At 47.0% G+C, this 26,566-nt stretch overlaps 1 protein-coding gene across 4 annotated transcripts in view; it reads left to right on the top strand.

Moving 5' to 3' along the window:
- LOC144708379 (AMP-dependent synthetase and ligase family protein) overlaps window positions 1-26,566 on the top strand; it is a 55,214-nt gene that overhangs the window by 8,380 nt on the left and 20,268 nt on the right. For all 4 annotated transcript variants that reach the window (XM_078581647.1, XM_078581648.1, XM_078581646.1 and 1 more), the window contains exons 4-6: window positions 4,720-4,913; window positions 22,039-22,242; window positions 23,787-24,518. In XM_078581647.1, coding sequence (XP_078437773.1) covers window positions 4,720-4,913; window positions 22,039-22,242; window positions 23,787-24,518 — 1,130 coding nt within the window. The remainder of the gene's footprint in view (window positions 1-4,719; window positions 4,914-22,038; window positions 22,243-23,786; window positions 24,519-26,566) is intronic.

The following is a 26,566-nucleotide window of genomic DNA, read 5'->3' as shown; positions in this document are numbered from 1 at the left end:
CTTTGTGTTAGCTTGTTGCATAGTATTTCCCTTTAATTCCTTTCCACATGTAACCTAGGCGGCCAATTATAAGCCTCACGAGCAATTTCCTCTTCCTAGTTTAGACTTTATTGCCTATTAATCAAAAGCTCCATCAGTCTATGTATCCCATCTGTCAATAGAACATTCGATTTTACTCGAATCAGGCTTAGGTCAGACCTAAGGAGAATGGCGAATGGTGGCAGCTAGCAGTTCCCAACTTGTCAGGGTATCAGATCCAACTAGCTTCCAGCAGCCCATTTGATTCACTCCCTTGACTTTCATTCTTCCCAGAACCTATCATGAGAAGAAGAGAACGAAGCATAAGTCAGCACATATGCCAGTCCAGGCACGTGCTGATTCAAGCACTTAGATGACGAGTGCAGGAAGTCTATAAATAACGGGGCAGGAGCTGGATTGAGGCAAGGAAAAATCAGTAACAAGTTAAGGGGTTGTGGCTCAGGCTAGAAGGGGGTGGTTCTCTTATTTCTAGTGGAGGGTGAGTCAATCAGACTCATCTTGGCGTTCCACATCTTTCATCTCATCTACTTCATTCTGATCCACCATTTCTTTTACATGTACTTGATCTATACCCCTACTCTGGGAAATTCTTGAAGACTTTGCATTTGGAATTGCTTTCACGATTTGATCCACCTAGGATCATAAGAGAAAGATGACACCAGCGTCCATGCATGGCTCCTAGACAGTATGAGTAGTCATCTCTAACTGAAGTTTCTGAATTTCAGGATAGCCAAACACTTCCGGGACCATATACATCAGAGCGGTGCCGAGAGAAGCAATGGCTGGTGAATCTACGAGTTACAACCAGGGTGACAAACCTATGTCAAGGAGATAATTTAGTGGTGGAATATGCATGTGAACTGCAATCTATCTGGAGAGAGCTGGGTCATTACGGACCTCCATTAGACTCCAATTCTCTCCTATGGCAGTACACAATGCGAGATACACTGAACAAGTCCCTCATGTATGAGGATCTGAGAAGCCAAATTGTAATCCTGGAGACATCTAGATGCCCCAAACCTGCGGGGAAGCATCTTGAAGCAACTCCTCCATATTATTTTATCCCTCTCACTCTCCCTCTCCCTTGGTTCTACCACCTTGTGATTCCAGGGTCTCTCCTTGACAGACACCTTTGCATTGTCACCAGTATCCTCTCACAATAAATCCCTCTCTCGTCCTCTCTCTGTTCACTAATCTATGGGGCTACCTAGGTGGGAGAACTTTGTGTTTTTATTTCAGTTACGAGCCCTCTCCCTCTCTGACCTACCCACATGTTGGAGTCTAACACTGCTATCAGAGTAGGAATCCCATCACCTCTGCTGCCTCCTCATCCTCATCACTGCTCGTCTTGTCCATTGCCACCACACCACGTAGTTGCTCTGCCAACGATAAACAGCCTCCCAAGGCACCATTCTGTGTCCTCCGAGCTGCCATGACCTGGGAACTCTGTACAGAGCCTGGCAATATGTACCCCCTTATGCAGAATTAAATCAAGATGCAGCTGCAGTTCCAAGGCATAATATAACACCTGTTCCAAGAACACTCACCTATTCTTCTAATCCATCCAAGACAGTTAGTCACAACCCGGCGCCACCTATGTATCAAGGTCAGTCCAGTCAAAGATCAGCTCAGAATGACAGATCTGGACGTCGACGGAATTTGAGGATCAATGACTCAGAATATCAACAGAGGAAGTGTTGAAAAATATGCGCCATATTAGTCCAAGCCCAAAGAAAATGGCCCAAATCCAAGAATAACTCTATCAGGCCCACTGGAACAAAATATCAGGCGATAGTGGGGCCCTCAACACTATCAATAGCTCGTAGTTAGGCTGGTCAATCTGGTCCAGCTTTGGTGCCCTCGTGTGGCGGCCCAGACTGAGGCCCAAACTGGGACTTCCGTGTTTGCCTAAAGGGGGTCCACGATGAGGTCCATATATTTGTCGTCAAAGTGGTCCGCATGTGGTTCACTGCAAGATCCCATATCGGCCTTTATGCAACTGGGCCCAGTCTGGTCCAAAGTTGTGCGCCCTTTGGTGGCGACGACGTCAACACACCATCTTAGGACACGCCTTCATCGTCATCCGAGACATCCCGCATCATGACTCGTCGTCAGCGCCAACTGTAGGACCGCCTAGATGGCGACCACGTCAACGCACCGGCATCGGACGCGCCTCCACTTACACACCAGATGTCCCGCGTTATGACACGTCGTCAACGCCAATTGCGTAACCACCCTTTGACGTGACAGGCTAACACGTCGCCTACGTCGACGTGACAATTATCTTTGTTCTTAATTTCTCTTTCCTCCAAGGCCTATATATAGGCCAATGTTACAAGAAGCACTTGGCGAATTTTATTTCAAGAGTTGAAGTTTTCTTCTTAAAAAATTTGCCCTAATATTCTCCCCTTCCGCGCCGCCGCCGCCGCCACTGCCGTTGCCACCGCCACCAGGGGGGGAAACATCTGCACGTCGCTCGCAGGCAGGCCACCCGCCCGCGCAGGCCGCCCGCCATGCCACCACGCGCAGGCCACCCGCACGTGCAAGCCGCCCTTCCCGCAGGCCGTCAGCTACGGGCAGGCCGCCCGCCATGCCACCGGGCGCACGCCGCCTGCCCAAGCGGCCGCCGCGTGCAGCCGCTCGCCCACGCAGCGTCCTTGCGCCCACACGATCCCTATGATCAGCATCCTGGCTTCAGATCCTTCATTGTGCAAGCGCAGACCCCGTTTACCGTTTAGGTTTCGGGGCGCTTCCCCGAACCCCGCAAGGGGCCGACTCCCCCCTTGACCTCCCGCCAACTGACCGCGCAGTTAGATCTGCAACACCCTGTCGAAGCGCACATCAGTCGTCCGCCCAACGACGCGTCGAGAATTTCCCGTATCGCCACGACGCACTACTTTAGTGCTGAGGTACTTTCTGCACTCTTTGGTGATCGTGTTCTTCATCCACTATTCTTCGAGTGTTTATCCACCGCCGTTGGATTAATTTTGGAATTTGAATCTTCAAGCGATTAGACTGAATAGGCCTTTGAATCTTCTAGCGATCACCGGTTCAAATTTATTGAAATTGTTGCTTTAATTTCACTACGGTGGTTGTAAGACAGTACTCCCGCCCTCGACGAGGAAAGGGGTTGCACCATCAGTATTTACACCAGACTTAAATCTTCGAATTCGATCGTGTGATTTGTGGTCTGTTTTATCCCACCCGACACTAGATAGTCTTCTTACCCAGTTTCCCCTAGTCATCCTGCATCAAATGGCCAGGGGGGCGACACTATGTCGGCTGAAAGGCCAGAGACCATCATGAGTCAATGTAGAATGAATGGATTACAGTCAACCCTCAACGGTGGGCACTGTTAATGGGGGCCTCCTTCCGGATGGCAGTTGACAGGGGCCAGAGTCTCCATCAGGTTCTGCTGGAGTCTTCCCGTCTGTTTTGATCTGCATTGGCGGTGCCTTAGGTGGAAAAACTTATGGCGGAGGTTGCAGCTACAAAGGGTAGACAGCACCATGAAAAAAGTTGTATGTTTTGATGACCATGGCAATGAAATACAAGTCCTAAACCAGTGGTTCCTATGAGATATGAGAGTACCCTTTGAGCAGCCTGGAATTGTGGAGGCTTAGGCTTATGCATAAAATGACATAAAATGTGACTGGAATAGGTAGTGTCTTATCTTGTGTGACACATGTAAAGGGCTTGGAGTATGAGATGCTGATACATCTTATTGTTTCTTTATTATAGTGCCAATATGTATGCTGATGGGCCCAGAATCTGAAAAACCAGTCTCATATAAAAGGACCTAGATTAATTTGTATTGAGAAAAAAAAGGTGCCTTAATGGGCAGCTTATACCAAGGAACTCTTTAAAATGGTCTACTTGTTTTAGATCAAGTATCTTCTCAATTAGGGGGAAGATGAATACAATGTCATATTCAAGACTTCCAATATCATCAGTGTGTATTAAGAGTCAGCTAAGTAGTGCTTGCTTAATAAAAAAGGTACAAACTTCATTAGTTTGATGTGTGTTCACTATTTAGTGACTTATTGACGCTATTGTATCTCATGGGTTTTTAAACTCATATCCTCTGTAAGAATGCATTTAATTTTTTGTGAAACCCAAGATGTGAAGACTGTTGACTGGTTTGTTCTAATTAATCAGAAATGACAATATCCAAGAGGTATCGTAATGTGTACAAACAAAGGGACCAGGTTTTATATTGGTAGAAAGCCTTCTTAAGCAGAGAAGTTTTTGTCATATGACATGGACTCCTTTGTTTTCCTGAATAACACTTCTTTGATTTGCGATTGTCTTAACACTTTTTTCATTACTGCTGTTGGTATCAGTTAGTAAAATATTGGAATATAATTCTTTTGTTAATGGCTAAATCAAATTCTTTGGGATGCAAAAGCACTACTGTTATCACAGATTTTTTCTACCTAAGTCCGAGTTTGCCAATATTCAAAACTTTTTGTTTGGCCTCTGTTGCCTTTAATTTCTGCCAGTTCTTTGCATTAATTAAAGTAATCTATTTTCAGTATCGAGAGATCAGTTTTAGTAGCAAACTTGTTGGGACAGTCACTAAGATGATGGCCTTGTGTCCAATCTGTAGATAGTGCTATACATGCCTGGGTTTCATGCAAATCCCTTGAGTTTGACATCACAGATTCATTCATGTTTCAGGTCTTGTAAATCGTTTTTTGTGGATGCAAAAGGCTTTTCCTGTATGCCATGGAGAGACATTACTTTTCAAGACGCCAGTTAGTTTTATTGACCACATACAGGAGATCCTAACTGCTGTGTTGTCTTGTACCCCGTTAATCATTCCTCCTGATGAATTGAGAGCTTATCCGTTTTACTTAGTTGACATTCTTAAGGTGATAAATTTTTGTTTAAGTTGCTGTGCATTGATATCTGCCTTATTGCTGTTCTCTTTCTATGTGCGTATTCCGGTCGCAAAGGAAAAATTGCTTTTGTGGAAACTGTGGGATATGTTTTTTGCATTTGGCCATGTATTTTGAATGATTATTCATGGAACCTCCCGAATAAAAATTTTGATTGATATCATATCGTGATCAGTGTGATGAAGGAAAATTGAAATTGTAGTGCTTTTTTTAATACAACAAGGGACGATCACCCGGCATGCGATGTCTTCTTCCTCTCTTGAGCATAACACACACGCCGAAAATGCATTTGGATATAGCCTTTTGCTAAAGCTTCGGGTCATTAGTCTTCTCCATAACAGAAGCCAGGCCAAAATTCTTACCTTCAGAGAGACTTTTTGCCGACATATGAACCTAAATGCCTGGATGATTGTCATATCCTCTTGCCCGTCTAGTATCCTCGTGTAAGCCTTTTGGACAGAAAAAAGGCTATTGACTGATGTGTAGACATCTTGTTCCCTGCATCGTCGGCTTAACTGTGCTCAAGACTGCTGCATGTCCAGGACTTGCAACCCTTTGGTCCAACATGGCACTGACCTAGATTCGGTTCCATGCTCCATCCCAACAGTCCTGAACCTTGGCATTAGAGTTCTATGTGAGCGCAGATAAGCGAGGGAATGCTTGGTGCAACGTGCCTTGTGACGGGCATGCATCTAAGCTATACTGAAATACCAAGCCATCACCTAACTTGCTGAGAAGAAGTTCCGTACCTGTGGGCAGGCCTGTTTGAGTCCTTGCCAAAAGGACGACACCCCTTGGAATGGAGCTGCTTCTCTCTTCCAATTCAACCTCCTACTATAGTTGTCATGTAGTATTGGATGGTGATGTTGTCTCGGGATTCGTAAAACCTTTTCAACAACTTCGTTGGGAGTGCTGTGCTCAAATTTTGTATGTGAAAGACCCCTAATCCTCCCAATTTGAAAGGTTGACACACAATATCTCATGTAACCATTGCGAACCCACGGCTTTGTTCAATACTAGGCCCAGGCCTGGCCCGAGCTTAAGTGACTTAATTCACATAAACAGTGAAATAAAAGATACAGTAAGGGGCTCTGTTTAACATCCCCCCTCAAGCTTGGTGTGGATGTTGTCCATGCCGAGCTTGCCAACTAACTTGAAGAATGCAGAAGGTTGACACCTTTTGGTAAATATGTCTGCAACTTGATCGAAGGATCTAACAAACAGCAGCTGGATAATCCCATATTCAATATTTTCTTTAATGAAATGACAATCGATCTCAACATGCTTTTTGCGATCATGCTGAACCGGGTTATAAGCAATAGCAAGGGCTGACTTATTGTCGCAGAATACACATATTGTTCCCTCCAATTGGATCTGTAGGTCCTCTTAGATTCCTCTGATTCAGATGCTCTCACATATACCTTGAGCTAGTGATATGAACTCCGCTTCAGCACTAGACATGGTAACAACATGTTGCTTCTTACTTCTCCAACTCACCCAGCTACCACACACATATGCGCAGCACCCTGACGTTGACCTTCTGTCCATCACGGAGCCTGCATAATCAGCATTGGTGTAAACAATAAAACTTTTATTTCTTCCTTTCTTGAATAAGACACCTTGGCCAGGTGTACCTTTTAGGTATGCCAGAACGTGATGAGCGGCCTGTTGGTGTACTTCATGAGGTTCGTGCATGTATTGACTAAGGATTCTCACGGCAAATGCAATGTCGGGCCGAGTATGATTCTGATAAATTAATCTCCCAATCAGCAGCTGATATGACTCTCTGTTCACTGGTGAAGTTTCCTTTCTGATCCCTAGCTTTGTGTTTGGATCGATTGGAGTGCTCGCAGGTTTACACGCCAGTTGGCCTGCTTCCTTGAGAAGATCTATGATGTATTTGTGCTGTGAAATAAATATGCCATCTTTGGAGTAAGCTACCTCCATGACCAAGAAATATCTAAATGTCCCAATGACTTAATATCAAACTCTGCTACAAGCGATTCTTGGAGATACTTTGCTTCAACCGGATCATTCCCAGTAATTAAAATATCATCAACATAGACGATCAAGGCTGTTATTATGGACATTTGACTTTTGACAGATAGGGTGTGATCGCCATTGCTTGGATGATACCCCAGTTGCTTAATAGTCTTAGCATATCCGCCAAGCAACATCCGTGGAGACTGCTTTAGACCATAGAGGGCCTTCTTCGACTTCCAGATCATACCCTCCTTATGGGCATGCTTATATCCAGGAGGTATTGTCATGTAAACTTCTTCCTCCAAGTCACCGTGGAGAAAATAATTTTTCACATCATACAGTTAGATATTCCAGTCCATGTGAGCAGCTAAGGCTAGAAGGATCTGGACAGTATCCAGCTTGGCCACTGGTGCAAATATTTCAAAATAACCAATTCCATATGACTGATTTGTAATGGCCCACTGAAGACCTTCCTCAGTCAGTTTGTTCACCTCTCCAGACCCCGACTCAAACACAGCAGGAGTTGCTTCATCACTATCCACTTGTGGATGTTCAGGACTCGATGCTGGATTTTGCCTATCAGGGACACATGTGTCATCAGATTCATCCGCGGAGTTTCGCTCCATATTACTCACTGGTTCTGTTGAATGTACGGGCATAATAAGCCCAAAAACAATGTAAAATCTATCGGGCCTAAAATAAAGGCTTATTGAGCACTATCGGGTCCATATGGCCCAATACCCGATTTGTAATAACAAATCGAGTAAGTGATAACGGCAAGTTAAAACTAGCCGTTACTAACGGCTAATTATCACCCTATAAAAAGGGTTACGATTTGTACTACAAAACTATCTGAATATATTTTCTATTTTTTCTTCTGCCATCTCTGTTCTCTCTCTCTCTCTCTCTTACTGAGCTCCAGAAAATTTTTCAGGTTCCAATATCTGGAAGTAAAATGGCAGACTCAATGTATCAACCGGTAAATCAGCTGGTGCACTGGTTGGCTGTTGAGAGTTCTATCCTCCATAGAACGCCACACATTCGTCACATGTCACAGTGGCAGAGACGAAGAAACATCGAGTGGAGGGGTGATAGCACCTGTAACCCTTCTGAGTAGATGATAGCTGACGAATATGCATTTGACTGAACGGGGGTCAAGTTTCCCAACTGTAGGAGAGGGATCATGCACATAGGCTACATACCCAAAAACCCGAGGGAGAAGATAAGTTTTCAACTTAACCTGAGGGAAAAAATTGGAGAGTGTAAATTCTTGAGAGAGATGAGGAAATGATGAGAAGAAGAGGAGAGGAACACCAGAAAATAGGGCACAAAAAGGTTGGAATCTCCATTACTAATCCTTTTCCCTTTTTATACAAATATGCACTGAGGAGAGAGAGAAAAACAGTCCCTCCAATGGTCATATTTTTGAAAAATATGACCGTTGGGACCTATCACATCCAGCTGCCCTTTTTTGCAACTGGATGTCCAACGACTAGTTTTCCAGCCGTTGGAGTCTAGGCCTGATGTAAATCAGGCCCAGTATATATTAGGTCCTTAGTGGACCTAATATATGGCCCTAATGGGCCCCTCACTATTGGGCCCTTAATGGGCCCTTAGTGGGCTCTTAATGGGCCCTTAACGGGCCCTTATTTAGATTGATTTTAGTTAGGTTTTTTATTCATTTTCCTAGGGTTATTCTATTACATGTACATGGCCTTTGGCCCATAAGTCAGTCCAATCTGCCCTAAATGGGCCGTGATGATCTAACACCCCTCCTCAAGTTGGGTATAGATGTTGATCATGCCCAACTTGGACACCAATGCCTGAAACTGTGGGCCTGGGATGCCCTTCGTGAAGATGTCCGCAGCTTGCTCCAAAGTGGGGACGTATTGCGGAATGATGAATCCTTCATCGATGCTCTGCTTGATGTAATGTCTCGCCACCCGTGCATGCTTTGTACGTTCATGTTGAACTGGATTCTTGGCCATTGCAATGGCCGACTTGCTGTCTGAATGCAAGATCATCCCTTTGCCTTTATAGATGAAGATCCTTTAAAATACCTTTAAGCCACATGCCTTCACAGACTCCCTTCTTCAAGGCACGGAGCTCAGCTTCAGCACTTGAGAGGGAGACTTCCTTCTGCTTCTTACTGCGCCAAGTGACGAGATTACCGCCAAGGAAGCTACAGTATCCAGACGTCGATCGACTGTCCTCAAAGGAACCTGCATAATCAGAGTCAGTATAAAGAATTACACTAGGCTCACCTCCTGTCCTGAAAAACAGCCCTTGTCCGATGGAACCCTTCAGATATGCAAGAACTCGATCAGCTGCTCCTTGATGAGACTCTCGTGGGTCGTTCATGAATTGGCTTAGAGAGTTCACAGCAAACGCTATGTCTGGTCTTGTATGGTTGAGATAGAGGAGCTTGCCTATGAGTCTCTGAAATGAGGTCTTGTCCACTGGGGCATCCTTTTCGTGTTGTTCTGCCTTCAATTTCACATTTGTGTCTACTGGAGTAGCGGCTGGACGGCAGTCCAGTTTCCCGGTTTCCTTCAATAAATCGAGAATGTACTTATGCTGAGAAAGTACAATTCCAGATCTTGAATATGCAACTTCAATCCCTAGAAAGTAGGTTAGAAGACCAAGAGCTTTGATATCAAATGATGAAGAAAGATGTCTTTCAAGATTCTGAATTTCTTCATTGTCGTCTCCAGTGATGATGATGTCATCTACGTATACTATTAGGATTGCCACCTTACCTTCCTTACCATGCTTTATAAAAAGGGTATGATCACCCTCACTTTGAAAGTATCCGGCTGCCAACATTGCTTTAGAAAACTTGCAGAACCAGGCCCTGGGGGACTGTTTGAGTCCATACAAGGACTTTCTGAGGTGACATACATCACCCAAATTTTTACTCAAACAATATCCAGGGGGTGGAGCCATATATACCTCCTCTTCTAGCTCTCCATGTAGAAAAGCATTCTTCACATCATATTGGTACAACTTCCATTCAAATATCGCTGCAAGAGCAATCAGAATTCTGACTGTATTCAGCTTCGCTACTGGGGCAAATGTCTCATTGTAGTCAATTCCATATGACTGCGTATATCCTTGGGCCACCAATCTGGCTTTATGTCTGGCGATTGATCCATCTGAATGGTATTTGATGGTGAACACCCATCTGCTGCCGACTACCTTCTTTCCAACTGGGAGAGGGCCCACTTCCCAAGTACCATTTCTTTCTAGCGCTTCCATTTCTTCATCCATTGCTCTCTTCCACTCAGTAGATGACATAGCTTCTCTGACATTCTTTGGGACAGATACAGTCATCACAGCCTGGACAACTTGTTTATATTCTGGAGATATCCGGGTATATGAGACGTAATTACTTACTGGGTAGAGCTTGGTCTTCGTACACTTCCGAGCTCCTTTACTGATAGCAATTGACCATCCATTGTTACTTGGATTACTTTCTCCTGCTGGTAGTAGTTCTTCATTTGGAGCTTCTTCTAGTGCATGAGGCTCCTCCTCCTCAACAGGACTCGGAGCAGCACTAACCTCAGGTTCCTGTTCACTGTCTCTAAGTTCAGAAGGTCTGCTGAGTTCTCCACCATCGGCTTCCACCTCACTGGACTCCAAATAGATATCTGATCGATCTGTCTCACATGGAACATTCTGATTTCATCAAATTTCACGTCTGCAGCAACAAAGAACTTCCTTGATTCGGGATGATAACACCTGTATCCCTTCTGCGTGGTGGAATAACCTAGGAACACACACTTCACTGCCCTATGGTCCAATTTTCCTGCATTATGAACATGAACATATACTACACAGCCAAATACTTTGGCCGGCAGGTTAGTCCTTAACGATATATGTGGAAATTCAGAGGATAAAAGATCAATCGGGGCCTTAAGATCTAATGTTTTCGATGCTGTTCTATTAATGAGATGTGTGGCTGTTGCCACTGCTTCAGTCCAATAATGCTTGGGGCAGTTTCCTTGGAATAGGAGTGCCCTGGCAGACGACATAATATGGCCAATTTTCCTCTCAGCAAGACCATTTTGCTGGGGGGTATTGACACATGATGATTGATGGATTATCCCCTTTTCTTCCATATACTTGTTTACTTCTCCACAGAAATATTCTTTAGCATTATCAGATCTGAAGCGTTTGATCCGTCTACTGAATTGGTTATGGATCATTTCACAGAACAATATGATAACAGATGGGATTTCTGCTTTTGATTTCAATAGATACACCCATGTATATCTAGAGAAGTCATCTACGAATAAGATGAACCATCTCTGATGTGCCAAGCCAGATATGGAGCAGGGGCCCCATACATCACTATGAACACATTCGAATGCCGAGGAGGCCCTATGATTCGTACTTGGATATGATGACCTCTTATGTTTAGCAAATTGGCAGCTTTCACAATTAAGATGTTCAAAAATAATCCCCTTAAATAACTGTGGGTGTAATTGTTTCAAAACATGAAATGAGGGGTGTCCTAGTCTCCTATGGAGAAGCGTGACCCGTTCTTCACTCTGGGCAGCGTAGATCACTTTCTGCTCCCCATCTTCCCTTAGTACATCCAGCAAGAGAAGTCCCCCTCTCCTGCTAACAGACGAAATCTTCTGCCCGGTGTTCTTTATACAGAGAAAGCAGGAGTCAGAATCCAAGATAAATTGCCACCCAGTCTCATCTACCAGCTGAATTAAGGACAAAAGATTTGCCTTTAATTCAGGTACATGAAGTACCCCTTTCAACATATTTCCTTTAATCATAATTGTCCCTCTTCCTTCTACTTTTAAGATCCCTCCATTAGCAGTGAAAACTCTGAGGTTGTTTGTTTCAAGCTCATAGGTTTGAAACAATGATCTGTGGGGTGACATATGGTCTGTCGCCCCTGAATCTAAGACCCAAGAGACCGAAATCGGTGTAATATTCTTAAAGGTGGTAAATGCAAAGTGCTTACCTGACTGTGCGAAAGATGTGGAGTTGATTTTCTGAAGGATCTTGTTCATCTCAGATTGTATAATCTTCTGAATGTCGCTTCCTGCATCGTCCTTCTCGGTGGCGGGTGGTTTTCCCCCTTCACTGGCCACGTAGGCCTTCTTCTGCTGACCTGGATTCCAGGTCCCCTTTCGGATTTGTTCTTCTTTCCATGCCAATCTCCTACAGTCCCTTTTAATGTGTCCGGGCTTCCTGCAATATCCACAGATTAGTTCTGAGGTACTGCCTTCTTTCGGTGTGGCCTTGGAATGTTGAGGAACTGAAGATGGTGCCACTGAGGAGGTCTGATTGCTCTGAGGTTCCTTCTTGGCCAAGTGAGCTGCTGCAGTAGGAGTGGCGGTTTCGCCTCCTTTGGTGCCAATTTTCTTTCGGCTCTCTGCCCCCTGAAGTTCTGAAATCGCTTCTGCTAAGGTGGGAAATTTTTCCCTGTGCAGCAGCTGGCCGGAGGGTCTCATACTCAGAGTTGAGCCCCATCAAAATTGAAGAGTCCTGAACTTGATCTCACGAATGTAAGAGGGAGAATTTTTGTCACCAGTGGGCCAAAGGAGATCCAGCTCTCTCCAAATTGCTTTGATTCGTGCAGAGTAAGAGGATATTGACATACTTCCCTGCTTCAACGTTCGCTCTTGCTCTCGGAGATCAGAACTTCGGAAGTCACTGTGCATTTCTGCACAGGACTTGTTAATTTCTTGCCACAGATCTCGAACACAGCCGATCAGAATGTAGTCATCCTTCTGTTCTTCTTCCATGTTCTTGATCATCCAGTTCATGATGAGAGCTTCTTCAGACTCCCAGACTTCAATCCCAGCTCTGTCTTCTGACAGAGCTTCCTCAGTTAGATGCCTCCCAAGGTATGCCGCCTTGAGAGTCCTTTGAGCCATGGTGATCCACTTCTGGCCGTTGAGGCCGTTGTACTTCATGTCCAGGTCAGGCAGGACAGGCCTGGTCTGGACTGATGCAGTGACGAGGGCAGTGGCTGGGGCAGCTGGAGTGGCTGGAGCAGCAACTGGTGTTGCAGCAGCCAGAGAAGACAATTCCTCAGATTCTTTTTCTGCCTTTGCAGCCATCCTGGTTCTGGATTTACCCATAATCTTAAGGAATAAATCCTTACCAGAAACTGACGCTTTGCTGCAGCTGATGCACACACCCAGGGATGCAGAGAACTGCTGAGGTAGCCACCGACAAATAGGACTTCACAGAGTTTGAGGAGAACCCCCAAATTCAGGACTTCAAATATCCTGCTTCTTGACAGAAGACAGGAAACTAATCACTGCTGCAGAAGGAGGATTCAACTCAGAGAGATACAGAATCTTCTGAGGAGAAAACTCCAAAAAATCAATGCTTCAAATGGGTACTGGTCGAGCCTGCTCTGATACCATGTAAATTCTTGAGAGAGATGAGGAAATGATGAGAAGAAGAGGAGAGGAACACCAGAAAATAGGGCACAAAAAGGTTGGAATCTCCATTACTAATCCTTTTCCCTTTTTATACAAATATGCACTGAGGAGAGAGAGAAAAACAGTCCCTCCAATGGTCATATTTTTGAAAAATATGACCGTTGGGACCTATCACATCCAGCTGCCCTTTTTTGCAACTGGATGTCCAACGACTAGTTTTCCAGCCGTTGGAGTCTAGGCCTGATGTAAATCAGGCCCAGTATATATTAGGTCCTTAGTGGACCTAATATATGGCCCTAATGGGCCCCTCACTATTGGGCCCTTAATGGGCCCTTAGTGGGCTCTTAATGGGCCCTTAACGGGCCCTTATTTAGATTGATTTTAGTTAGGTTTTTTATTCATTTTCCTAGGGTTATTCTATTACATGTACATGGCCTTTGGCCCATAAGTCAGTCCAATCTGCCCTAAATGGGCCGTGATGATCTAACAGAGAGTTTTTCTAGAGGGCTAACATAAGCATGAGTCCTTGATGAGATGGGGTTAATCAGATGGGTACTTACCAGAATGGCTTCTCCCCAGTAGAATTTGGGGACATCTCGGTAGAGTAACAGTGTCCTAGCAGTTGACACAACATAACTGATATGTCTCTCGGCGAGCCCATTCTATTGAGGCATGCTCACACATGACGATTCATGAACGATACCCCTACTCTCAAAATAATCAGCAACTTTATTAAAGTAGTCCTTGGCATTGTCAGATCTGAACCTTTTCATGATAACCCCAAATTGAGTCTAAATCATCTCACAGAACTTCTTCAGTGTTTGGCTGACTTCTGACTTTGCCTTTAATAAGTAAGTCCATGTGTAGCGTGTACACTCATCAATAAAAATAATAAACCAGTGTGCACATGTAAGACCAGAGACAGGGGTGGGCCCTCAAACATCACTGTGCACGCGATAGAATGGAATTTGAGTAGGTTCACCAACATGACTAAAAGTAGCTCTCTTGTGTTTGGCTAATTGACATGCCTCACACACCAGAGTTTTAACATCAAAACCAACAAACAAAGAAGGAAATAAGCGTTAGAGGATTTCAAAGGAGGGGTGTCCCAGTCGACCATGGTGCAAAGAGATTCTCTCCTGCCTGCTCCTCTGATTCCCTTGATTCCGAAAATGACTGTCTGTCGAGAAGCATTTGTGGTCTCTCTCCTCCAGAAGCAGCAGTCCTCCATCACCTTTAATTTGAGTAGTCTTCTTCCCCACCTTGTCATATAGAATACATCCATCAGAAATCAGAATGACTGAGCAGTTAGTATCATATACCAACTTCTGAGGGGAAAGCAGCATGGCCTTCAACTTTTGGACATGTATAACATTCTTAATGACTCCCAGTCCACCTGGCTTTACATCTTCCATTCCAGCCACCTGAAGATGTCCTCCGCCAGCAGTGATAATACTTCTCCGACCATCACTTCTGATGTATTTGATAAGTTTATCATTGTACGGGATCATATGGTCAGTGGCCCCAGTATCCAGCATCCAAGACCATGCTGAAACAATATTAGGATGGAGAAGTCCAAATGTGATGGCACACTCACCAGATCTGACTAGGGATAAAGTATTGAGCTTGCCCATTAGCTTTGTCATGTCTTCTTTGAACTTCTCCAAGTCGGCTGCATGTTGTGCATTAGTGTTCTCCTTGGGATGTCTTTGGGCTTTACCCCCTTCAGCTCCTTGCGTTTGGGCAACATAGACCTTTTTCAGCTCCCCCTTCCTCTCAAGATATCCATGGAGTTTGAAACAAGTCTCATTGGTGTGCCGATTGCGTTTCCAGTAGGTACAATACAGGCTATCTCTGGGATCCTCCTTGACTCCATCTCTTGAGTCAAATCTGTTTCCACAGTGATAATTCTTTCTACGCTCCTTCTCCTTGTGCTCTTCCTCCTTCTGTGCTTTAGTTGGTAGAGGAGCGCTCTTGAAGAGCTAGGCTGAGGAGTCACGTCTCTCATCAGCAGAGTGGACCTTCAGTCTGCTTTCCTCTTCCATAAGAGTATGGATGGCTTCATCTAAAGTTGGTTCTTTCTCCTGTGAATGATCTGCTTCCTCGCATCTTCATACACAGGATTCACACCTACCATAAACATAAGCATCGGGTGTCTAACAGTGTGTTGCCTAGCAAGCCCATCAGGAGACTGGACAGGCCAGTACTGATCTACTTCACGCCAAAGTGCCTTGAATTCACATGCATATTCCCAAATAGAACGATTTCCTTGCGTCATTTTCTGACCTCAGTCAATGAGATCATAAACCTTCCAGATATCATTTCTCTTGGAACAATTTGTGTGGATCTGATCCCACATTTGCTTCACACTTTCAATATGTAGAAAGTTGTCATACATGTCAGGGGCTAGAGTGCCAAGAATCCATGTTTGGATGAAGACCTCTTCTGCATCCCATGCATCAAACCCTGGACTATCTTCTGCAACTGGGTCGTTCACTAAGTGTTTACTCAAACACCTAGCCTTCAGTGTCAGCATAACAAATTTCTGCCACTGATAGAAATTTGTACCAGAGAATTTAACTTTCTCAGGTACTTGAGGCAAGGGATGTGTCAAGAGAGGAAGGGGGAAGATAATGACATAACCACAATGGAGTACATGTGTGGGTATACATATACCCTAGGAGAGAGAGAATGATAAGAGGGCTAATGGGCTTATAGAATAGGGCCCATTAGCCCATAAGGCTGACTATCTCACTAACACCCCCCCCGCAAGCGAAGTATGGATGTCATCCATGCCGAGCTTGGACACTGCACGTTGCAGGAGAGGTCGAGATAGTCCTTTGGTAAGGACATCAGCAGCTTGATCAGCGGATGGAACAAACTCCAAGTCAAAGATGCCCTCGTCCACGCGCTCCTTGAAGAAGTAGCGGTGGAGTTCCATATGCTTGATCCGTCCCTGTTGGCCAGAGTTCTTTGCCAAGGCGATTGCCGACTTGTTATCGCAGTAGAAGTGGATCGGGCCTGAATACTCCACACGAAGGTCATGGAGGATCCCGTATATCCACTGGCCTTCAGAGGCCCCATCGGCAAGTGCCCGGTATTCGGCTTCAGCACTGGAGCGGGACACTTTGTCCTGCTTGCTGCTCTTCCAACTGACAAGACTGCCGAAGACAAAAGTGCAGTACCCCGTGGTGGAACGACAGTCCACAACTGAGCCGGCAAAGTCCGCATCAGTGTACACCTTCACGGTCCGCTCCATACTCCGAGGAAAGAACAAGCCCTTCCCGGGGCAGCCCTTTAGGTACGCAAGTACCCGATTGGCCGCCTGACGATGGATCTCCCGCGGAGAGTGCATGAACTGACTGAGGAGGTTGACGACGAAATTGATGTCGGGGCGGGTGTCGGTCAAGTACAGGAGTTTTCCCACCACCTGCTGGTACTGATATGCGTTCACCGGTGCTGAGTCCTCCCCCTTACCCAACTTGACGTTAGGGTCGATGGGAGTACTAACCGGCGCACACTCGGTCATGCCTGTCAAGGCCAGTAGGTCGACGGCATACTTCTGCTGTGACACAAAGATCCCCCGGGGGGAGTAGGCCACCTCAAGGCCGAGGAAGTAGCGAAGAGGCCCGAGGGCCTTGATTTCGAACTCCTTGGCCAACGCAGAGCTGAGGCGGCCGGCCTCTGCAGAATCGGACCCCGTGATGAGGATGTCGTCGACGTACACGGCCAAGATGGAGACACCCGCGGGACTGTGACGGAAGAATAGGGAGGCATCCCCATTGCTCTGAGTGTAACCCTCGGTCTTCATGACCGAAGAGAACCGACCGAACCACATCCGCTGCGACTGAAGTCCATAGAGAGACTTCCGCAGCCGGCAGATGGTGCCTGGAGGGCCAAGGGTATACCCGGGAGATGGCTGCATGTACACCTCCTCCGTCAAGTCACCGTGGAGAATTGCATTCTTCACATCAAACTGTCGTATCCGCCAGTCGGAGTGAGCCGCAAGCGCCAAGATGAGACGGACTGTTTCCATCTTCGCCACAGGAGAGAATGTCTCGAAGTAGTCCACGCCATACGACTGAGTAAACCCCCGAGCCACAAGTCGAGACTTGAGGCGCTCGAGAGTACCATCGGCATGATGCTTCTTGGCATGAATCCACTTGCAATCCACCGCCCTCTTGCCAGGAGGAAGTGGGACGACTTCCCAAGTGTGGTTCTTGAGCAAGGACTGCATCTCCTCATCCATCGCCGCTTTCCAAGGAGGAGAAGCAAGAGCATCGGATAGGCGACGAGGAAGTGGATGCGACTCGATGTGAGAAAGAAAGGACCGGTAGGAAGGGCTTAGCCGATCAAAAGAGAGATAGTGAGATAAGGGGTAGAGAGGTGTGCGAGCGCACTGACGAACCCCTTTCCGAAGGGCGATAGGCCATCCCAACTGATCATCATCATCAGTAGACGAGGGTGACGCATCGTCCGACGGAGGAGCGGAAGCAAAGGGGGGAGAAGAGGCTAGCTCCCCGGGGGTAGAGAGAGGCTCCCCGGGGGAAGGAGGTGCACTAGGAGAAGGATACGGTGCACCGAGAGTAGGAGGTAGCTCCCCGGGGTGAGAGAGGGACTCCCCGGGGGAAGGGGGTGCACTAGGAGGAGGATACGGTGCACCGGGAGATGAGACGGTAGGAGGCAAGGGAGAGAAGGTGGCTGGGGACGGCGACGGTGGAGGAATGGGTCCCACAAACGGAAAGGGTTCCAAGGAAGGAGTCCAAGACGCCTCAACCAGCGGAAGGCGTGGCGAGGTAGAATCACCGAAGTAAGACTCATGCTCGGCAAAGGTGACGTTTGCCGAGATGAAAAATCTCCGAGACGGAGGGTGGTAGCAACGGTAACCTTTCTGGAGAGAAGCGTACCCGACGAAGACGCACCGGAGAGCTCGAGCATCAAGCTTCGTGCGAGTGGGAGCCGTATCGTGGACGTACGCCGTGCACCCGAAGATGCGAGGGAGGAGTCCAGTCCGCAGTGAGAGATGGGGGAACGCCGTGGAGAGACGATCCAGTGGGCTGACAAACCCGAGGGGTTGGGAGGGGAGACGGTTTACGAGATGGGTACTCGTTAAGACCGCCTCACCCCAATACGCCCACGGAACAGAATAGTTCAGCAGAAGGGTACGGGCGGTCGACGTGACATACCCGATCCGACGTTCTGCCATACCGTCCTGTTCAGGGGTGGCCACTCAGGAGGACTCGTGGAGAATCCCATGGTCAGCAAAGTACGTGGCCAGCTCAGTGTTGACGAAGTCCCGCGCGATATCGGAGCGGAACCGCTGAATACCCCGGCCAAACTGAGTACGAACCATGGCGTAGAAGTGATGGACCGTTGGAGCAACCTCAGATTTGGCGGTCAACAAGTAGACCCATGTGTAGCGGGTGGCCTCGTCAACAAAGATCTGAAAGTATCGGTGGCCCTTGAGGCTGGCCTGCGGGGCGGGTCCCCAAACATCACTATGGATGCGAAATAATGGAGTGGATGAGTGCGAGGTGGACGGAGAGAAAGATGAACGACGGTGCTTTGCCAGCTGACAGGCTTCACGCACAATAGTCTGAAGGTCCAATCCAGTACACATCAAAGGAAAGAGACGCTGTAAAACTGAAAATGGCGGGTGACCCAGCCGTTGGTGAGCCAACTGAAGACGTCCCATACGCTGCACATCCGCCGGTCGGAGTTGGCGGTGAAGCAGGAAGCACCGAGAGCGCCCCCCATCGTCCAACAACAGCAATCCGTTCTCCCGCCTAATCGGTGTAGTCCGACCCACCTTGTCAGATAGAAACATCCCGTCAGGCTGGAGGTGAAAAGAACAGGACAAACTGTCAACCAAACGCTGAGGAGACATAAGTATAGCTCGCAGGGCGGGGACATGAAGAACATTGCTGACCACTCCGAGGCCGTCTACAAAAACTGCCCCAATTCCAGCAACAGGCAACCATCCACCACCGGCTGTAATAACTGTACGGTCCCCACTATGCCTTTCGTAGGATACAAACCGGTCATTGAACGGGGTCATGTGTTCGGTTGCCCCCGAATCAAGAACCCAGCTCGTATCCGATACGAGAGGCGAGTGGGGAGCTGTGTGACCACAATACCACTGTTCAGACGGAGAGAGAGAGAACGCACCAAATCCACCAAAGTGTGCCGTGGACTGAGTCGGAGTCTGCGTGGTAGCCACTTGGTCACGGAGACGGGCCAAGTCGTCTTGGAGTTGCTCAAGAGTCGCCGGGCTGGTAGAAGAGGTAGAGGAGGAGGCAACCATAGCTTTCCCTTCGATAGCCTCCTTCTTTTTCCGGTTGTCGTACTGACGCTTCTTGCACCACGTGCGGAGATGTCCAGGCTTGCTGCAGTAGGAGCAAATCAGCCCGGAGGGGGCCGCCTCCGCGGGGGAAGCAGGAGCGGGCGAGGGAGGCCGGGCGAGGAGGGCAGTCGAGTCACGAGCTGCCTCCGGGGAGAGAGTGCCAAGAACATGGAAATGGCTCTCCTCTTCCTGGAGCTCCTTCACCAAGTCGTCAATGGACGGAAGGCCTTCCTTGCGATGTAGGGCACGGCGCCGAGTGTCGTCATACTCCTTGTTGAGACCATAAAGAAACCCCAAGAAGCGGAGGCGAAGAGTGTTCTGGAATGACTTGCACGTCGGATCATCCGTCGGCAAGTAGTAGTCCACCTCGTCCCACAGCTTCTTGTGTACAACGCATAGTCCGAGATGGACAGTGCGCCCTGGCGAAGGTTGCTGGCTTTGGCCATTAGCATAAAGAGGCGCCAGTTGTCCCCTTCACGGCCGCAAAAGGTGTTGGCCTGGTCCAAAAACCCTTCACGGTGGAGCAGCGAGGGAACCAGTCACGGAACGAGGGTGCCAGGGAGGTCGTGTAGAGCCAACCAAGGACGAAGTGTTCCTCGGCTTCCCACGCCGCATAGTGCGGATGGGTCGGTGGAAGTGGGCCTTGCGTACAATGCTTGAACAATTGGCGAGCCTTGAGAGTGGTCTCGACAAAGTGACGCCACTGTAGCAAATTCGGGCTCTGGAGACACGTCGAGTCGGGAACCGCCGGCAGGGAATGAGTAACCTTGTGTGACAAGGGTTCTCGTTGAAAATCTGCATCAGTGAAGCCGTCGGCTGTGACGGCTGGTTGACGAGTCTGACCCGTGGAGTAAAGTTCCTCCGACATCGGAACCGTGGCAGGAACTGAGACTGCTGTTGTAACTGGGGCTGCAGCTCGTGCTGCGGCTGCAAGTTGCGGCTGCAGTTGTGGCTAGGGCGGCGGCTGCGGCTGTGGCTGCGGCTGCGGCTAGGGCTGCGGCTGCGGCTAGGGCTGCGGCTGCGGCGGAGGCTGCAAGCTGCGGCTGCGGCTGCGGCTGCGGCTGCTGCTTTGGCGGCGGCTGTGGGCTGCGGCTACGGTCTGCGGCTGCGGCTGTGCGCGGCTGCGGCTGGCGCGCGACTGCGTCTGCGGCTGCGGCTGTGCACGGCTGCGGCTGGCGCTCGGCTGCGGCTGCGGCTAGGGCTGGTTCTCCGGAAGCTCCGCGGGCTGGCTACAGCTCACGCTGTGGCTGATCCGTCGGTCACGCTCCGGGTTCGCTAAACAGCGAAAGGGTGATGTCAAACCCTAGTTGGAAGAGCTCTGGAGCTCTGATACCATGTCAAGAGAGGAAGGGGGAAGATAATGACATAACCACAATGGAGTACATGTGTGGGTATATATATATACACCCTAGGAGAGAGAGAATGATAAGAGGGCTAATGGGCTTATAGAATAGGACCCATTAGCCCATAAGGCGTAGTATCTCACTAACAGGATGTAGGATCTTCATAGAGACAGGCTTTTCTCCATAGTCTTGTCCTTCTAAAGTTACTCCAATGCCAGATGCAACATCTTGCTCCATCCTAGAAGCTGAAGGAAATGCTTCTTCTCAGTGACACCAGTCCCTAGGTGTGGAGGCTGACAATGATCAGCAGCAGAAGGCAGTCACAAGTTGAGCCAGAGGCGTTCTTGCCTTGGCGCTGATACCATGACAGCTCTGCTAGAGCAGAACAGACCAGCAGCCAGCCTCCACATTTAGGGTTTCAGGAAGGAAAAAAGACAACTTCAAATTCGTGCTCAGAGTCTAGGGTTTAAATACCCATGACTTACATCGTGGGCATGGGTCCGGACCCGGGCCTGGAGTGGACCCAATAATAGGCCCGGGACTTGCCCCATTTTTTTTTTTTGAAAATTTTAATTCACATAAACAGTGAAATAAAAGATACAATAAGGGGCTCTGTTTAACAGTTCCTAATGATAGTTCTGATAACTGATAGAGACAACAGATATGTTATCTTTAGCAAATATATTGAGAGTGTACAAAGAGTGAGAGGTGGAGAAAAGGATAAAAGAAACAAATGACAACAGGCCTAGATTGGCTCCTTTGCCCCCTCGGTAGGATTTCCGGCCCAGTTCAATAAAAACATCTAGTGTGCATTCTGTAAGGGAGGGCGACAAGTATTAAAGGTAACATCATTGATGTTAAAGTATTACAATGCCAGTGATATGGGTTGCAGGTCTGAACATTCACCTTAATAGCAGATACTTGAAAATATTTGGTTTTTATTGATGCTTATTGCAGTGACTTAATGTTTTTGTTGCTGGTTTATAACTCTATGGTTTGATTTATCCTAGCTGTACAGAATATCAAGGCTGGTCACTGTTCCATCCTTGGCAAGAGCACTTCTCCCTGTTTCTCTAAGATCAAAATGGATTGAATTGCGAGAATCCCTAAAGCTACTTGTGCTTAGTGGGCAAACTCTTTTTGTCTCGCTGTGGAGTGTGTTGTATCAGCTCTTGCCGGAGACAGTGATATTGAATCTGTATGGAAGTACAGAGGTGAGCTTCCTTTTAGGGTCTGTTTTGTGTCAAGTAGGAGTGTTGGTCCAGTTTGATATATTGAAGTGCACTTCATGTTGTTTTTTACTTCTTTCAGTGTTGCATTTTCTTTCTTTTTCTTTTATCCCTAATAATCGTAATATTGTACTTTTTTCCTTTAAGTTGATTTATTTTAGTTGATTGATGATGAAGTTCTGTTGAGCATTGGTGGCCCTTGCCATTGCCTGAAAAGGACTCCAGAGAAAAAGGCCTCATTCAATTCATTATGAGAGGCCCATTTGTATGGATTAGTAAATAAGGTCCAAGTGGGATAAGGCTTATGGCCCCAATAAGAGTAACCGTTTAATTGATTGGATCTTATGAGGGCACTGTTACAGAATTTTAAATGAACAGATGTAAAAGCAAAGATGAGAGATACATCTAGAGATAAGTTGAAATAATGACAGAGATCTGTGGCCGGTTGACAGTTGGTTTACATAAGAAATAAGGGCGCCTATCTTTCTTACTCATCTAACCCGTATTTTTTAAACAAGCTATGCAGTAATGAAGATGACCTATTATGGAGTGTGGAGGGAGGACCCAGTAACATGTCTTACTGATAGAATAAAGAGTAGCTTGAAAAGTTGTTAAACGTGATTTACTTTTCTAATACAAACTATCAAACCTTCTGGTGTTATCCCCAGCCATCCCTGTTCAAGATATTTTGGTTCCTTGCAGAAGGATTTCCCTAAAATAGTTGTAGGTTTCCCTGAAGAGCGCAGGAAATGACATGAAATCAGTTGGCAGATTCAGCATGAAAGGTAGAAGACTAAGAATACGATGCAATGGAAGAGCAGATTCAGTCAGTGGATGCTCATTAGGAAAGCTGTTTTGGTTTTTGGGATATGTCATTTGAGAGAGCTGATTTTGAATGAAGATATGCTCCATAGCAGGTGCTAGTGCATATCGGGGACTTAAGCTGCACTGCACCTCTGTTGCTGTTGTGTCAAGAAGTCCCTGGTCATCGTCCAACCTCTTGACCTGTCACGTAGATTAGGGTTTGCAAAAGAAACATCAATGCTTGAATAGTCACAGGAAATCCTTTAATCCAGTATCCTTAGTGGTTCAGATATTCTGGGCCCTCTAGGACATTTAGTTGTAAGTATCTGTGGCTCTTATGTATTTAGCCTTACAGACATTACAAAAAGATTAAAAAGGGATGATGATCTACTACATCAGGTTGAGAGTTCCCTTTCTATCTTCTTCTCTGTCCTTCAATCCTTTATCTATCTTTCATTTTTTCTTTCCCAAAAAATCCTTTCCTCTAACCGAGACCTACATCAATGTCTCAATCAAATTTATAGATATGCTTTCTTGCTGTATTAACATTTTCTAACAAGCATTCTATAATTATAAACTACTTCATTGTTGCTACGTTTTTTTTATACTTGCCTCCCCATACATTTGTACTGAAATATATCTAGTGTGCATCAAAATTTGAAGATCAAGACAAAATCCCTTTCAGAAATAAATTGGACATCAATAACCCTTTCCATAATTTTCAGATATCGGGCGATTGCACATTCTTTGATTGCACGAATTTACCAAAGATATTACAGACAGAAGCGTTAACCACGGTTCCTATTGGGATACCTATGCCAAATTGTGACGTCAATCTTCAAGAGAGCGATACAACTAATGAAGGTGAGATTTGTGTTTCTGGTTCCTGTGTATTCGCTGGATATTTTGATGATATTTGTAAGGAAAATTCTGCAAGGCATTCCCATCCTCCATTTTTTAAAACTGGTGATTTTGCAAGGCGCTTGCATAGTGGTGACCTTCTCTTTATTGGACGGAGGGACAGGACAGTAAAAGTTAATGGTCAGCGTATAGCACTGGAAGAAGTAGAAGATGCTCTGCTGAGGCAACCGGATGTCATCAACGCTGCTGTAATTGAAGAAAGTCATGGTGACTTAGATGACTCATGTGGCTTGAACTATCTAAAAGCTTATATTGTTCTAAATATAGATGCTGATTCTCACAGAAAACAAACTTCATCAATTAATGAAAATGTTCTGACCGAGTCCTTGGTCGCGTCCATTAAAAGTTGGTTGAGCAGAAGACTACCTCCAGGCATGCTTCCTGCTGACTATTCATTTGTTAAGTCACTTCCTGTTTCTTCCTCTGGAAAAGTGGACTATGTTGCACTCCAGGGCTTATGCTCCCTCTCAAAGCATCTAGATGAGGAGAAAAATCAAACCCATCTTTTTCATGAACGTTTAGGAACTGTGAAACAGGTTTGCACTGGTCGCTTTTATTAATTTTGTTATTATATTCTATTTTCTCTTCAATGGGTCAATATTCGTCACCATAATTGACATTGCAAAAAAGTTTCTCACCTTTTCTCAATTTATCTGGATTGTACATCATTTCTGGAAATTGGCCTCTTTATTTAAACTGATGGGGTTTTTCTTTTAAACAAATGGAATTTTAGTTCTTGGCCTGTAAAGAGATACTTATGGGAAAATAGGTAAGGGAAACTGATACTCTACAATACTATCAATGAACTATTTAAACTAGATTGATATCGTAATCCACAATGTAGCTAAATCTTGACAATGTAGTTTGAAAAGAAAACAGGGATTGGGCAGATCGTGATGGCTCCTCCTCTCTGGAGAAGCTCCTTCTTGATCTTGGGCGGCTCCTCCGCTCTGGTGAAGCTCCTCCCTCCAGATCGGTAGGTGATGACTCCCTCCTACCGCTCCAGCCTTCCCGACATGCAACTGCCGAGTATCAATTCCAAGAAATGATAAAAAAGATGTCATACTGGTATGATCTCAGGAGTTGCCCGATGAGAAGACAAAATAAAAGATGCAATGTTCCTTGGAATAGCAAGATCGCTCACCAAGGTTCTCGGAAGATAACAAACCCAGATAGAGTACCCAATAGAAGAAGAAGAAGGGGAATGCTAGGCAGAAACGCATAGAACTCCGGACGAGGCGAATTGCTCCGTTGGCCCCGATGGGAAGGATCTTCCCACTTAGTCTTCGCTTTTAACTGTCCGTCTACAGCGTCCGTCCGTCATTTCTTTATTCGTAGGCGTCAGTTGTTTCTTTATTCATAGGCATCCGTCGCCTATTCGTCTTCTCTTGTATCACCTGGCGTGGAAGGAATAACCCTCCGAATTCTCTTCTTCCTTAACTGCCGTTCAACACAAGTGAAGCTCGTATCACTTACCTGGTCTGCCCACCTTTATTTATAGGGGTGAGTCACCTCCTCCCCTTTTCTTGGTCAACAAGACTGGTCAACAGTGATGTCGGACGTCATCTAAAACGCTGTCCGGTCGACACCGTGTATGATGGCTCGGTGTCAATAAAGGGTGGTGGTATCGAACGTCCATGGTGTCGTCGTCCGACGGATGAACCCTAACGGGTCGATGTAACTACGATGCGCAAATGAATACCCTATGTGTCGTACGTGCAGGCTCCGACTCGAGGGGGCGCTATGCTCCAAGCTTGGACGGGGTTGCCAGGAGACGAAAACGGTGGCCTCTCAAACCTCGTCAGAGCGACGAAGGCGTCTACGGCCGAATGGAATCTATTCGTAGGGCTCGCACGTAACAGACGTACTTGTCCGTACTGGTAAGGCACTCAAATGTCGTAGTTTTCTCTCAATTTGTCTCTCTCATCTACCTGGCCCAAGCGCAGTGGAGTCGAGACGAACGAGTACTGCAAATGGTAATTAAACGAGCGGTGGGAGAGGACGGCGTATCTCGTCGGCGCGTGGCTCTTCATGCAGGGCTTCGTCGACGTCGGTGACAATTCGGAGCGGGTGGGGCAGAGATTCGCCGGGGAGATCACGGCGGCTCGATAAGCATGGTGCTGGAGCTGTACGTAAAGGTCGGAGGAGTAGAGGATGAGAAGAGCGACCGGAGAGCGGTGGCTGGAGGGCTCGAGCTCAAGTTCCGGCCTGGGAATTGTGGCGAACTTCAGCATGCACTGTGTCAGACAGGGCTCGAAGGCTCAGCGGGGCGACGGCTGTGTCGTATCAGTCAGATCACTCATCAAACTGTGGGTGAGCGCAATGTTGGCGGAGTCATCAGTTGTCTGTCGGGCCCAGCGCGTGGCTGTTAGGTGCGACTAGGCGTTCGCCCAGGAGGCCCAAATCACCCCAATCAGCAACCGGGTAACCCTCGGGTTCGATCCTTCCACGCGTTGGGGTTGGCGGTGTGACCTGGCATCAGCCCAGGCGCGAGGCAGGGCGCTTGGTGGCGTGTCTCACGTCAGGGATCTGGCCGGGGGCGGCCGCCGTCTCTCGACTCGTCAGGCTCAGGCAGAGCCTTTCG

The sequence above is a fragment of the Wolffia australiana genome, chromosome 10 (genome assembly GCF_029677425.1).
Source record: "Wolffia australiana isolate 7733 chromosome 10, ASM2967742v1".
Lineage (NCBI taxonomy): Eukaryota > Viridiplantae > Streptophyta > Magnoliopsida > Alismatales > Araceae > Wolffia > Wolffia australiana.
This window is presented reverse-complemented; position numbering and strand designations above follow the sequence as displayed.